The sequence below is a fragment of the Aulostomus chinensis genome, chromosome 16, assembly GCF_037954235.1.
Source record: "Aulostomus chinensis isolate RoL2024-O1b breed Wild chromosome 16, RoL_Achi_v1.0, whole genome shotgun sequence".
NCBI lineage: Eukaryota > Metazoa > Chordata > Actinopteri > Syngnathiformes > Aulostomidae > Aulostomus > Aulostomus chinensis.
The window spans coordinates 18942187-18956764 of record NC_141335.1 but is presented as its reverse complement, the minus strand read 5'-3'; the positions used below and the strand labels follow the sequence as shown (position 1 = coordinate 18956764).

Genomic DNA, 14578 nt, shown 5'->3' with positions numbered 1-14578 from the left:
CTAGTACCACACTCCTCCAATGAATTTACACCCAACTTGAAATATGTTTGGCACCATGGAGTGTCAAAATCCTTCCAGAATGACACCTTTCTTCTTGAATTTATTGTTACACGAGACTCAGCATGTACATTTATCTCGCCATTTGAGTGTAATACTTGTAGCCGTGTGGAAGTCGTTGTGAGCTAACCTTCTGTCAAACAGCCATGGATTAGTTCCACACTACTTATATCACTACATTTTATACTACTCCTACTACAACTACTTCTGCTACATTGCTGATACATCACATTCAGTGCAGGTCTGGCGAATTTTACTGGTCTTACTGAAAGGCCTGTAAAACAGAGGTGGGTGTAGAAACTTCACACTCTGGATCTTTGTGCTTGCCACTGTGCCTGACAAAGTTAGTCTTGCAATTTGACAGGAATTAACTGTCAAATAAAGGAAAAAATACCTAAAAAACAATTTGGTGCAAAAGTATCTCTATTGATCTAACCCTACAAGGAATTATGTCCTGCTTTGTGTCGGGGTGCTGCGCAGTAGAAAAGCCTGAGCGATGTGTCATCTGCTGTTAACGCCACAGCACCTCATGATTACTATTGATTGTCGGTCTTGCTAGCTGTGTCCGTCTCCACGTCCATCTCTCATTGACTGGTCTTAAGGGGGCCATCTCTCTCCTGCTTGTTCCTGTACACTGGTTAATAAAAGCAGGCTTACACACACACACGCACACACACACACACACACACACACACACACACACACACGCACACACACACACACACAGGAAAAAACTGGACTGTTTGTCTGCACATACCAGCATGCTGCCTTCTACGCAGATATATTTACATATATTAAGATATTTACCTTCTTTGACTTTCATGAAGGCAGCATTCACCTTTCAGAGAGAATATTCGCATGTTGCTTGTAAAGATTTAAAAACATTGCAATAGTTACAAGTGCAAGTCTAGCACAACTGAAAGTTCCTGGAGGAGGAAGGATTAGGATTAAAATGAGGGAAAATGTGAAAAATGGTAAAATCAAATGCTTTATACCCAAAATTTCATTTCAGAGACAATGAAATAGCTGTTTCAAATGTTTTATACTGTGATTTAAAGGTCTAAATCTCTAACTTTTTTCCAAACGATAGGCAACATGGAATATTCTTTACTTCGGCTTGATCCAGTTAGATCTCTATATGCACATACTTTGGTGGTATCTTCGGAAACGTTGTGAACTATATTATTATGTAAATGGATACAGCTTAGATTATCCTCACTAAAAACTACTCATGAAATCAATGAAGCAGAAGAAATAACCTGATATTTAGTCACAATGACATATTAATGCAGTCCTGCTTGGGGATTAACAGTATATATACACCATAGCACACACTGCTAATGTCTATATTTTGTGTTTATAGTCTTCAATAATGTTATCAGGCCCAAATAATCAAACTCTGATAGTGAAACTAATCATTTTACACGGTTATGTGATATTGAGAACAATTTAGCCTCTGTTTTACAGCTGATACAGGTGGGAGCCTGAGACTTTGCATTGGATGTCAGTCTGATATGGCAAGTGCTGGATTGCTGAAGTTTATGCTACAGTATATTTGTGTTCTACTGGTTCCGATTGTTTCGACTGATTTACCTCCTTCTAATTGACCTTTATTTTAATTGAAGCTCCTTACAAAAATACATTTTATTGTCACTGAAACATGTAAGGAATGTTTTATTTAAGTACTAAAATGCTTAAGTAATATATAATTATGTGAATTTGGGATCTCAATACCAATTTTCCATTTAACAACTTACAATGCTTCCACTTTTGCACCTTGGCCCACCACTTAGTCCCCTTTTCTTGGTCATCAAAAGGGAAAAAAAAATAGGGCACCCCTTATATAGGGTGATGCAGTCTAATGCACGCAAGGGCAAATCCTGCAGCTGTGGACCATCTCAATCTGGCCTGCAACAATCTCAAATGAAAAAAAAGGAAGAAAAAAACCCAATAAAATGCAGCATAATGAATTTCTCTGAGAGTGACCGCAATGAAAACCTCCTACACAGGGTGTACATCAAGGAGAAATAAGAAAAAGCCCTGAAATTCCCCCTCACGTTATCCAAGACAAGGTGGTCCTCTGGGGAAAGATGTTGACCAGCCCTGGTCTCCAAGTCCCCACCAGTTGTACAATAGGCAGTCGATTTTGGTTAAGAAAACCACATACAACAAATAAAAATACACAATGACAAATTGCAAATTCAATTTACAAAACCTGTATTCACAACATGAAATGATTTGTGAACTGTTTGAGAAAACAGACAGTACGTCCAGTCAATGACAGTTGCTGATGGGTTTTCTTATTTTCACTCTACTGCCATCCAAAGGTATAGCAAATTCTTTATTTTGATTAATATCATCACAAGGATAGAAGTAAAAATGTGTTTTCTTTGGAGAGTGCACATTAAATCGAATGGAAAGATGTCCTCACCTGGCCCTCTTTACCAGCCAAGGGACCAATGGGACTCACTTTCAAAGCTGATCAATTATTTACTGTAGATATGGAATTATTTACTGTAGATATGGCTGTGTACAGTATGTGTGTAAGTGAAAGTGTATGCCATGCGTTGTGCTTCCTTGTAAGACTTGCACATTACAGTACAAGTGAAATGCAATTAGATGCCTGCAAAATCACTTGCGTATGAGTTTTCTGTGCATATGTATGTGTGCACTGTACATGTGTGTGTACACTTTTGTGCGAGGGTGTGTATTTTGCTGCGGGTGCCGAGCTGCGCTGATGTAGTACCTCATTAGCCACTGTGGACACTAATCTCCTTTGTGGCAGTCTTTCATCCTTATAGCGCAGGATTTATAGACGCCCTCAGTTACGGCTGCCGCCTTGCTTGCTGCCGGTGCCATATGTCAAAGCTGTCATTGGCTGTTGCTACTTCCTGGTCACGCCCCTCCTCCCAACCCTCTAACTCCAATGGGGACATTTGTCTCACCTGTTAAGTGGCAAGTGTTTTAACTTGATCTGAAATGCTAGCAGAATCTTTAATGGTCACTGGCAACGTTACTCGACATTATGGTTAAATTTAATGCTCACAATGACAAATACTGCTTTCAAATAGAGGTCAGCGTGAAAAAATCTCAGTCTTATGAAAGGCGTCAAACATCATTTCAATTTTGTACATTTGATCTTGATTACCATGAGCTATCACAATTTTTGATCAAGTTTCATGATGATCACACCAGCCATTACCAAGATCCGTGGCACTTCCTGTTTTCACTGCAACATTTTTTCATAGCATACAACATAGTACTTCTAGAGGTAATCAAAATTCTTTCGACATCCTTTCATCTACAAGGTATTACAATATCTGTGCAAATGTTTTATTCGAAATAGACAAACAGCCTAAGGGGGTAGAATTTTTTTTTTTCAATTTTGTGCAATTTTCTGGCATCTACCGACCCACTGCATCAATTTTGATATAGCTGTTCAGTATATTATCAGGAATATTTGCACCAACTTGCATGTTAATCAGAGAGACTTTTGTCATGAGTGTCATGCTCATCTGATGCAGAACCTGGGAAGAGTTTTTAAAAAAGTGTAGGCGGTGTAGTTTCTGAATTTTGTGAAACATTTCAGCAACCAAATATGGATGTATCATTTATCAACAGATTCAGTTTACACCAGGGAATCTGCAAACAGAAGACCTTTGATCAATGTTCATTGTAGGAATTAAGGGACAAAACATATTTTCCTTGATTGTAGCACCACTTAGTCGGCAAATTGCATCATTTTGGGTGCAAGGATTCATTGGAGATATGGGTATTAAGAATAAAAAATTTGGTGATGATAGGACTTTCTGTTACCAATATATTGTTCTGTTTTCTGATTGGACTGAATTAGACAGGGAAGTGTTCCTTAAAAAGCTCTGCATTTTTTACAACTTTAAAACTCCTCTGATATCCTTTTCCTGAGCAATATAGATCCTCCATACAAAGTTTCAGTTTGATAGGATGTACTGTCTTGGAGGAGTCGGAGCTTTTGTTACAGAGATATGATTTATTTCCAGGGTTGGTGCCATCAATATTCAAATATTATCAAATTTTGCACAAATGTTCATAGTGGCATTGGGACTAAGACTCCAAAGTTTGGTGATGATAAAAGGCCCTGTTACTGGGATATTACACCACTTCCTGTTTGGACTATATATCATGGGAATGGCAAGTGGTGGCCATATGTAATTTTTTGGATCTGGGGTAAGTGCAGTAGTCTGTACCAGTCCTAAAAGTTTCATTTCCATATCTTGTATTTTTAGGCAGCAGTATCTCATTTACCAACGGAAATAAAAATCTGAGCAATACCAACAGGTTTCCCTACATTTCTTGGACCCCTAATTAACTTTAACAAACAACTGTTGGACATTATGTTGATGTACAAACAGTAGAAGAAGGTCATGGTAATAGATGTAGCAATCTCAAGTGAAAGTAACATCAACATTGCTTGTATTAAATTCAAGCTGTAGCAGAGACATCTTCAACTGCACACAGTCTTTGTTCAGCGTGATGTAATGTGAGTGTATCATGTAGTATGTGGCATATAGATTGCTGCTTTGGGTGGATCCTACCTGAATGAATTGACGGTGAAGTATCTCTGTGGTTGCCCTGATGAAAGGTTGCACTATTGAATTTCTTGATTTGCCGGGTAAATGTAAACTGAGAAAAGGAAAGAGTTAAAACTCAGATCTCTTTTGCCAGCTGCTGGCGATGTGATCTTGAGTGAGACATTTAACTGCCAGCTGCTCCAGTGGAGCTGCTCATTGACCTACAGTAGAAGACGGGGGCTGCACTGGGCAATTTCCAGTGTGAATGTATATGTGTGTGAATGAATTGCATGATAATGTCAGTTTGCCTCTGGATAAATGATAGATTAAGTACATCCATTCTTAACTGAATGGCTGTTATGCTCCAGATCCATAACCTACAATGAATAAATAAGTATAAATAGAATAGCTAAAAACAATAGACATCGGTCATCCTTGAGTCACAGTAGAAACAATGCATTTTAAGGTTCTGGAGATATTGCCCTCATTTTAGGTGACAGTAACCTTTGAACTTTGACTATGAATATTTGTTCAGTTCATCCTTGAGTCCCAGTGTATGTTGTTGAAAATATGAAAAAAAAAAATCCCTAAAAGCTTCCTGAAATATTGCATTAATGAGACTGGAATAGACATCAGGCATGTGAGTTGACAGTCACCTTAACCTCTGACCACCAAAAACCTTTCAGTTGATTCTTTAGACCCAGTGGATATTTGAAATTTGAAGAAATTCCCTCAAGGCATTCCAGGGATATCACCTTAACAAAAGGGGATGTAAGTACATCCAGTCATAATGTCTCAGGTCTCCAGTTATCGGTGGTACAGAGGTGAAAAACGTGGTCCAACTACTGAGACCTCCCCCCATGACCACATACACACACTTATAAATGACCATACATACAGTTTAGGTAACTTCTTGTTATGTTTTTTTTTCTTTTTCTTACAATATATCAGGGATGAAAAATATATGGGTATATTATAATATTAAATGGTAACAATCACTGGTTTCAAGTCTTCGCCAATGCAGCATGATGTATATTTAGTGAGATATATTTAGGGTGCGACTAACTTGTGATTTACAAGTCGCTACTGTGGTGGGCTGAATGGTGGTAGAGAAAGAGGTCCCTTTCAAATATGGTCAACACCAGTTGCATCAAATCAAAATGGTGATGTCACACTGGCAACACTCCACTTGTTATATACCATCTATCCTCGTTCCAGTTTCTCTACGTGATTCACAAATGGTCTTCTCTCCCCCGGAAACAAACTTCACCAACCCCTAAAGATCCCACCACTGGATTATTCATATTTCACTGCATGTATCACACACAAACACAAGCACCTAAATGCTCCATACACACTTGAGCAATGATGCACACATGCGGATACAGACTCCTGCTCCTCGACAGACACGAATATGCGCGCACACGCACACACACACACACACAGGCACACACACACACACAGGCACAGATGCAGCAGGACGCAAAACAAACACACACAGGGGTTTGGTGTCCTAGTTTCCATCTGTGGAGAAGCTATTCTCTCTCTCTCTCTCTCTCTCTCTCTCTCTCTCTCTCTCTCTCTCTCCTTCACTTACAAACTCATCTCAGGGGGGGTCTCACTCTGGTCATGTGACACTGCTGCTGTTATTGCAGTTTGTGTGTGTGTGTGTGTGTGTGTATATACATGTGGATAAGAACAGTTATTTGTATATGCATATCTGCTCATTTGTGCATATTTGATTGTGTGTACAAAGTAGGCATATGTCTGTATGTATGTCCATCATATTTCTGTGTGTGTGTGAGTGTGATGTGTGTGTGTGTGTTCTGTGCTTTTTTCCATATCAGAGTGTGATCTAACACAAATATTACTGTGATTAAGTGTATCTCCTATAAAATAACTGCACACCACTTCCGATCTCCTCAACACTGTTGGACAGTATCAACACACTCCAACAAGCTTTTACATAAAAACACAATATCTGCTCCAGCAGACAAGCAAAAAATAATAATTTTGATGATATTCATTTATTAAAATTTTTGTTATAGAAGTGCCTAACTGTCGGCCAGACTCACAACTGTCTAAAAAAAGTATACTTATTAAAAAATTACGGTGAATTGTGAAAAACCACATGATACAGTGAAAACAAAATGGGTTTTTAATTACTTAATCTCACATACAGATGTAGACATAGAGTCTGTTGACTCTATGTCATGTATGCAGTCTAGGCCTATAGCAGCATATCTAAGGGCCAGCCTAAGCAGCCCTAACTAAGCCTGATCAAAAAGGAAGGTCTAAACTGTCACTCAACTGAATTATGAAGCACACATAATACTAATTTAAAAAATTTAGGCGATAACATCATAAACTGTGGTAGAGATGATGTTCAAGTACCTTATGGCTTCTAATTATACTGTACATCTATTCTTCTACATCAATTCAAGTTAGCCAGCTAGAAAAACCTCCATCCAGATTCTATTGCACTCTGTATTTTTTGGAACTGGAATTATTTGCCAGTAGGCTCCGCATATTTACTGCAAAAAGGGATGAATATCTTGGTCAATGTTGTTTCACTGCTTGTTTCTGCTGCCCTCTTGTGGTTAGAGAAGTAAATGAATGGCAGAAAAGAAGCATCGAAAATTGAAATATGGTTCGTACTGATGATAAGCGCGGCGAGAAATTTAAAAAAAGAGATAATGTTGAGGAAATATGGACAAACAATTTAATCAAAAAATAAAAAAATTAATAACAAGCAGGTCGTCACCTCCATCAGAGGTGAACCGAGACAAACCAATAGTAAAGCTGCGCAGGTACAGTACGTGGTCTCTACTGCTGCTGGTACTTTCCAAAATGTCAGTCCATGGGTTTCAAAGATTCATGGTATGCGGTCATGTGTAAATGCAACATTTGAGGAAAACCTTCCATGGAATGAATATTATTCTGTGAGCAGCAACGATTAGCTGAAAACAGACCTCACCAATATGTGGAAATAGTCAAAAGGAATGATGACTCAGTGCTGCTACCTGCCTCTTTTTGGTCCCTATTCATAGAAAATATTCAACACAATCAAATTCAGGCGCTTCAACTATTTTAGACATTTATTGCATTGTCACTTTATTATTCACAGAGACTTGCATTGAGCGAAACTATGTATTTCAGAACATGTTTTCCCCAATGGTATGGTGCACTGTTTGCTATTAGCCTAGGATGCTATTAGGCTAACCCTAAGGTAGGCTAGGCTAGGTGCCCTTATCTTCAGTCAGAGGATGCCCTCACATTATCCAGTACTTAACCTAGTTAATGTTTAGTGTGAAGCCTCTTACACTCGCCTGTTTTTTTTTCTTTCTTACCGTCTGGTTAAAAAAGGCAGTTTTTGGCTAACCAATCCCTTGCATGTGTGACTATATATTAGGTATCTTAAAAATGTTTAAAACATATTCAATGTACAGGGGGGGGGGGTGGCATGTGGCGCTGAGACATTCTTAATTTTTACTAGTGCGAGAGAAGGTGAAAATGGTTTTACATTGCAGTTAGGTTTTTATGTAAGGTCAAGCACACAGCACAGTTATATCTACATAACGAATTGATGACATTTTCCTGTTATGCACTTGTTATGGCCGCCTTGAGAAGTTTTACGTTGGAAAAGATAATTGGTCAAATGCGTCCCAGACCATGTAGCATGTAGTATGAATGACTGGAACACAAGGCATTGTCTTTTTACACTTGTATTTAGCAATGTCCACTTGTGATCCCATTGCTAAAGAAATAAAAAGTGTAATTAGGGTCTGAATGTCCTTTGATAATGGTCATCAATAACTGGATAGATAATTTGCTTATAAATTACAGTTTGAAAAGTTGGAGCCATAGAAAAGTTGCAAGCTTTTGATTTATGAGTCCTGGAAGGGCCAGTGTGCCAGCATCAGAAAATCTGATGTACTTAAAAACAAAAACAAACAAACAAACAAAAAACCCTACTTTTTTTTCTGTTTGTTGGGTGGATTCCACTCTGTAGGTGAGTTTAACTCATCAGATTTGTGATACTGAAAAATACATCTCCCCTATTTTTTATAATTTTTTTGGGTGGGGTGGTGTTTTCCATTTACCAGTAATAATTTTGATTAAAAAACAGTTTTTAATTCTGGTTACCTATAGAGTCTCTTGGCTAAAATAATAATTTATATCTCTTATTTAATTCTTAATCTGAACTGAAATCCCCAGTCAGACTGGAAATGTAGGTGGTATTTCATAGACCGCCAACCAGGCTTCTTCTTTAATTAGCATATATACTGCAGAAGAAATATCCTGTTGTATTCGAAAGACGGATTAAATCCTGTCTGTGTACGTAGATTCAAGACAGGGATCTTGATCCAAAAAATGGAATATGTTTGCTTGCGTCATCAAGGGATCCTCTTTCACCAGTCAAAGCAGCTCAACCCTGTGACAACTTGGTCAGAATACAAAGCTCCAAGGGTCAGATCCTCCATCACATTAGCTCATCTGAGAGCCAGGAGAGTTGCTGTTTCACCTTCTACAGGGCTTGAGAATAAGGTGGATCGAGAGCACCTGCCATGAGGGAGCAAGAAAGATACAGACCTTGGCAACACATGTCATGGAGATACAAGTCAAAGTGGTGCACGTCAGCAGGGTACTGGAGCTATGTGCCAAAGAAGAACATGTCAAGAAGGTACTGGAGCTATGTGCCAAAGAAGAACATGTCAAGAAGGTACTGGAGCTACAGGCCAAGGCTTTACATGTCAAGGAGCTACAGGCCACGTATAACACCATGGGAGCACCTTTCCGTGATCGTCCAGCCCATCAAGTGGTACAAGGTTGTCGGGAGTGTGCAGTGTAGGTACAGCATTGTCCAGGGCAGACACCGGATGAAGTCTTGGATGTGCCAGAGCTGCAACATGCCCCTGTGTCTGCATCCAATTAGGAACTGATACAGAAAGTGGCATGGCCAGAGATGCTGAGCTCTGGGGACTGAGCTTGTCTCTCAAGTTGCAATTTATGATAGCTATAGGTTAATAGTTTTTGTTAGCCTGACAGCTTCATCCTGTTTATTCAAGTGTTCATAATGGTTCTTATTGTAATTCAGAATATTTTTATATTCATTTAGTGATAACAAGAGGGACAGCAATTGTTATTTTGTCCTTAGTGCTTCAGGAAATCCCCCTCACAAGTGGCAGTGGAGGAAGATATTAGTTTTTTGGGTGATCAGATGTTTTAGAACCCATATTAACCTACTGCAACTTCTGAGTTTATAATTATAGTTTGAACAAGTGTTGTTAAGATTTTTTTGGTACTGTAATAATGGTATTTAAAAATAAACCATCTTTTTATATTTCAGGGATACATTTCCTCGAACCGTTAATTGTCTGGAACAGGTTTGTAGTGAATAAACTGTTTTTAACTTTTAACACGACAGAAGCATATGTTATGAAAAGTGTTTGCGGTCTTTTTCTGAAACTCAGCAGAAACCTACTGTTAGCAAATCATAGCCGTATTTACGCTTTATTAAAAGCACTGTTTGAAACCAATCAGATTTTTATTTTCATTATCAACTAATCTCATTGCGGTCGTGGAATTTGAATACAGCAATTTCCAGACCTGGAAAAGTTTTGAAAAATAAAGCCAGGAATTGTTTGAAAAGAGAAATTTGCACCATGTACCTATGTATTCCAGTACATAAGGTTAAATTAGGACGGACTGAAAAAAATCTCTTATGGTTGATACGGACTAACTTTGTATCATTTATACAAAGTATTCATGGTTTATATTGTGTCAAACTGCAGACATATGATCAATTTTGACAAAGGTAAAATCTTGTGAGATATTTCAGATAATATCAGTTCATAAATATTTCTCTCAAAAATGATTTGTAAATACGTGAATGACAGTTGTTACAATCATCTTTATAAATTATGTTTATAAAATGCCCAGCACACCAATGCACAGTAGTGCCTGTTTCAACAGACCAGCTGTTCTGAAAGGATGTGTAAAATATTATTCATGTGTAAATATATTTTGAATACACACAAAGTGTAAATCATTGCATGTAATAAGCTGCAATAAGAAAAATGTTTGCTCAGGAGTCTAACAAAATTAATTATTGATTGTCAGAATAGTTCTGGATAAATTTAAAAGTTTCAGAGAATCAAGTGTAAAAATTCTGCAAATATACACTTATTAATGGGGACTCAATCTCATCAGTCCATCAAAAGAAAATGAATCAGAAATGATTATACATTCATCTGTAATTTTAAAGTAAATTCAACATGCTTAGGTTAAGGTGCTAATGTTAAAGCTAGGTGACCCTTTACTGTTGATTAAGTGAAGATGTCTTCTCATAATATTGGAATTTAATTGGTACGACTCCTTCTGAAAATGCAGGACTCTCCCAAATGTCTAGAAAATAATCAAGACTACCAAGTCTGGGTGGTGCTGCTTTTACATGATGGTACCAGTAGTTTGTCACTGCAGTGTTGATCTGGCAGCTGTCCACCTTGTAGGCCTGGCAGCAGAAAATCACATTGATGGATGTTTTCAACAAAGCTTTAATGTCCCACATGGGGCAGTGTTTTCCTTTCTTTTCCGTGTGTGTGTGTGTGTGTGTGTGTGTGTATGTGTGTGTGTTTGTGAACACATTTTCCCTCTCTCCCTGGTGGTGCTGGGGTGTTTGGCAGGATAAATATAGCTGCGGCGTTGGTGTAAAGCTGTTTTCTCCTCAGCTTTTGTAGCTTTAATCAAAAGCAATCTGGAGGAGGGAGAAGTGGAAGAGAAGGGGGTGAGAGAGAAAGGGGGAGAAGGGGAGAGGAGGAGAGTGAGAGGGGTGGTAGGGGGAGTGAGGGTGGGGGGGTGCATGGCTGATGCCAGAGTGTTTTATTTTAGCTCTCTTTAAATAGTCATTGGGGAGTGTTCAGGAGTAATGAGAACCCTGGTGGCTGGAGGAGAGGGCCCGACTCTAACCTCTCTTCCTCCATCCTCCCTCGCTGTCTCTCTATTTCATGGCCAGCCTCACTTCCTCTGTCATCGACTCTCTCTCTCATGCTCTCTCATGTTAACGTGGGGCCACGACTGCCCTCGTGCTCAGCTCTGACTTGCTGGATGATTCATCAGATCTATTCTAGGATGTAACCCACATCCTTATCAATATGAAGTGACACTGCTCATGCTGTAACTTACAATTACACTTAGTGTTGATTCAACTGCTAGTGATTTTCTTAATGAATTAATGAATCATTTGGTTTGTTCACTGTCAGGTTATGGCAAAAAAAAAAAAACCTCATCATTTCCTTAAGATTTGTAAATGCTCAGTCTAAAGAAAAATGTCTTGAATATACAGAAGAAACTTTATCCTGCAGTTCCCGGATACTGTGGTCAAAATAATTTAAAGAAATCAAATTATATTAAAATTGTTATTCAAAAAGCCCTCATTGTGCTAAAGTAAAACAAACAAACAAACAAACACACAACCAAAAAAACTGTTTGATTTTGAATCAATTTAAATCTTTGTGTGTGTGGATAGGTCCGTTTGAGAATCTGTGTGCTGGTTTGGATGCTTTGACAATTTCCATGTGCTAGTGAGAGTTGTGAGTCAGTGTCTTAGTTGAAAGGTTTATAAACCTCATGTGTATTGTGATTCAGTGCAAACTAATAATCACAAAGTCACAACAGCTGTGAGGAACTTAGTGCCTGTATCATACTGAATATATTTTCTTAGTATTGTAAAGATTGTAGCCTTATACCCACATTTTGAAGAGCTGTAAACATTTATCAATAAATTGACCCAAAATAAATAAATTAGGTTTCAAAAGCATTAACATTCCTTAGGCAGTATTGCTTTTGAATCTGAAATAATTAGGGATGCACCATAATGGATTTTTTCCAATATGGCTCTTTTTTTTTTTGTTTTGTTTACAATTTATGTGATCAGTAGTTATTTGGTGATGTTGACAATATTGGTATAAAATGATGTTCATTTTGTACATGCAGATTAACGCATATATATGTATATATATATATATATATATATATATATACACACACATATATACACACATACACATATATATATATATATATATATATATAGGCTGATGTGCTGATATCCTTTATGTCACAATCTTATGTGTCAAGGGTCGAGATCAGAAACTTAATTGGTGATGAGAGAAGCAATAGTGAAAGATCATGATTGCAAACCAGCAGCTTCTTGTATACTGATGATGACACACTGCTGTAGCGTGTGAGCGGAGCCAACATATAGTTAGTGTGCATACGTGACAAGTGACTGGAGAATAGAAAGAAAGCAGACAGGAAATATTTGTTTGGCAGCAGGTTTACTTCACTGTCATTATCCAGTTGGCTTTGTCTTCTTCGTTTCAAGGCCAAAAGTAGCCTGCAGTAGAAGCCAAGCCCCACCTCCCCCACCTTTACAGTATAAGTGCCATGATGTTGATCTTAAAAAGCGTCCATAAAAGCCTCTTTTGTGCACGACTCGTTGGCAGCAGAGCAGCTCTTTAGGAAGCATGCATGTAGTTCCATTTCCTGTTATAAATACTGGTTTAAAAATACAAAAAGTAATTTCAATATTTTTTAGAAATAATTATAGTAAGGAATTTTTTGCCAATTCTAATTGATGTAATTCTCTTGTTTTGCTAATCCCTTTGTGTCTTTCAAAAACTTTGCAAAGGTGATGTGTAAAATAGCCCCACAAGATACTCGAGGGCCCTTTTTGAGTACCCATGAATGAACAGTATTTCATGCATATTTGATTTATTTGAGCTAGAAATTTTTGCTTCTCGTTCCTCTAGGTGATTTGGGTTTGTAATAACTGCCGGAAACAGCAGGAGATCCTGACCAAGCCAGGCGACTGGTTCACTGGTCCTTCTGGGAAGCTCGGTTCAGCCATCAGTGAGCTGTCTGTGTGCCAAACCTCCGGTGATAAGAAGCTGCGGTCTCACTCCCAAGCACCTCCAGGATCCACCACCACAACCCTAGACCCCAACCGACCTGGGGCACCCGGGATTGCGCATGGTGCAGACTCTCGGTCCCGCAGTGAGCCACCACGAGACACGTAAGTGGAAGCAGAAATGAAGAACTGATTAGCACAGTAGACTCAGGATATTTGACATGATAACATGTAAGCAGTGAAAGTTTTAGGGAAATTGAACAGTGTTTTGTTAGAGAAGCAACATCAATGAAACCCCTTCATCTTTCTTTTATGGTTTTTCTTAAATTGTTTTCAGATTAGAGGTAATTTTCATTCAGTCTGTTGCAACTTTATTCATATGTGACAGTCTGTGAGTGATACAGCCAAAATGTTCACATAACATTTGGCACCTGGTGTGTGTGTGTGAGGTAGTGGGATGGGCTGAACAATAATTATGTGAAGGTTGCCTCAATAATGGATTTTAAAATGTATTCACGACCATCATGCGAACAACGGACTCTTCTCACTGTGAATTCCATACATACATTTTCTCAGCAAATTAATCACAGAATATTCTGCAGCCAACGGTGCAAGAGTGTAGAAAAGAAAGGTTACAAAATTAATTCTGCCAAACTGCTAAACTCAATGACACTAGAATAAATATAGGGGGAGTGTATGTGTGTGTGTGTGTGTGTGTGTGTGTGTGAAGTCATTACTATCGTAGTGGTACCAGGTGTTTTTGCACACCATCACGACATGATGAGAGGAATCATTTCAACCTCTTAAAAGTGGCTGGTGGAAACATTTGAGGCTTCATCCATAATAATAAGTTTTCAGTTCAAAATGTATATCTTTAACTACACTTCTGCTATGCATCTACACAAATCCAGAGTGTAAGTTTGCAAACTCCTGACTGTGTTGCGTTGACTCCGTGTATGTGCAAAACTGTAGACCTCTGAACACAACGACCGAGTCAACATAGTCAGCACATGACTCCTCCCTGAAAAAAACAACAACATCAGCATTGATTATGAAAGGT

At 38.4% G+C, this 14578-nt stretch overlaps 1 protein-coding gene across 11 annotated transcripts in view; it reads left to right on the top strand.

The window, feature by feature from the left end:
* The window catches only part of rims1a (regulating synaptic membrane exocytosis 1a), a 103417-nt gene that overhangs the window by 37314 nt on the left and 51525 nt on the right, over nucleotides 1-14578 (top strand). For all 11 annotated transcript variants that reach the window (XM_086181343.1, XM_086181342.1, XM_086181345.1 and 8 more), the window contains exon 5: nucleotides 13421-13683. In XM_086181343.1, coding sequence (XP_086037469.1) covers nucleotides 13421-13683 — 263 coding nt within the window. The remainder of the gene's footprint in view (nucleotides 1-13420; nucleotides 13684-14578) is intronic.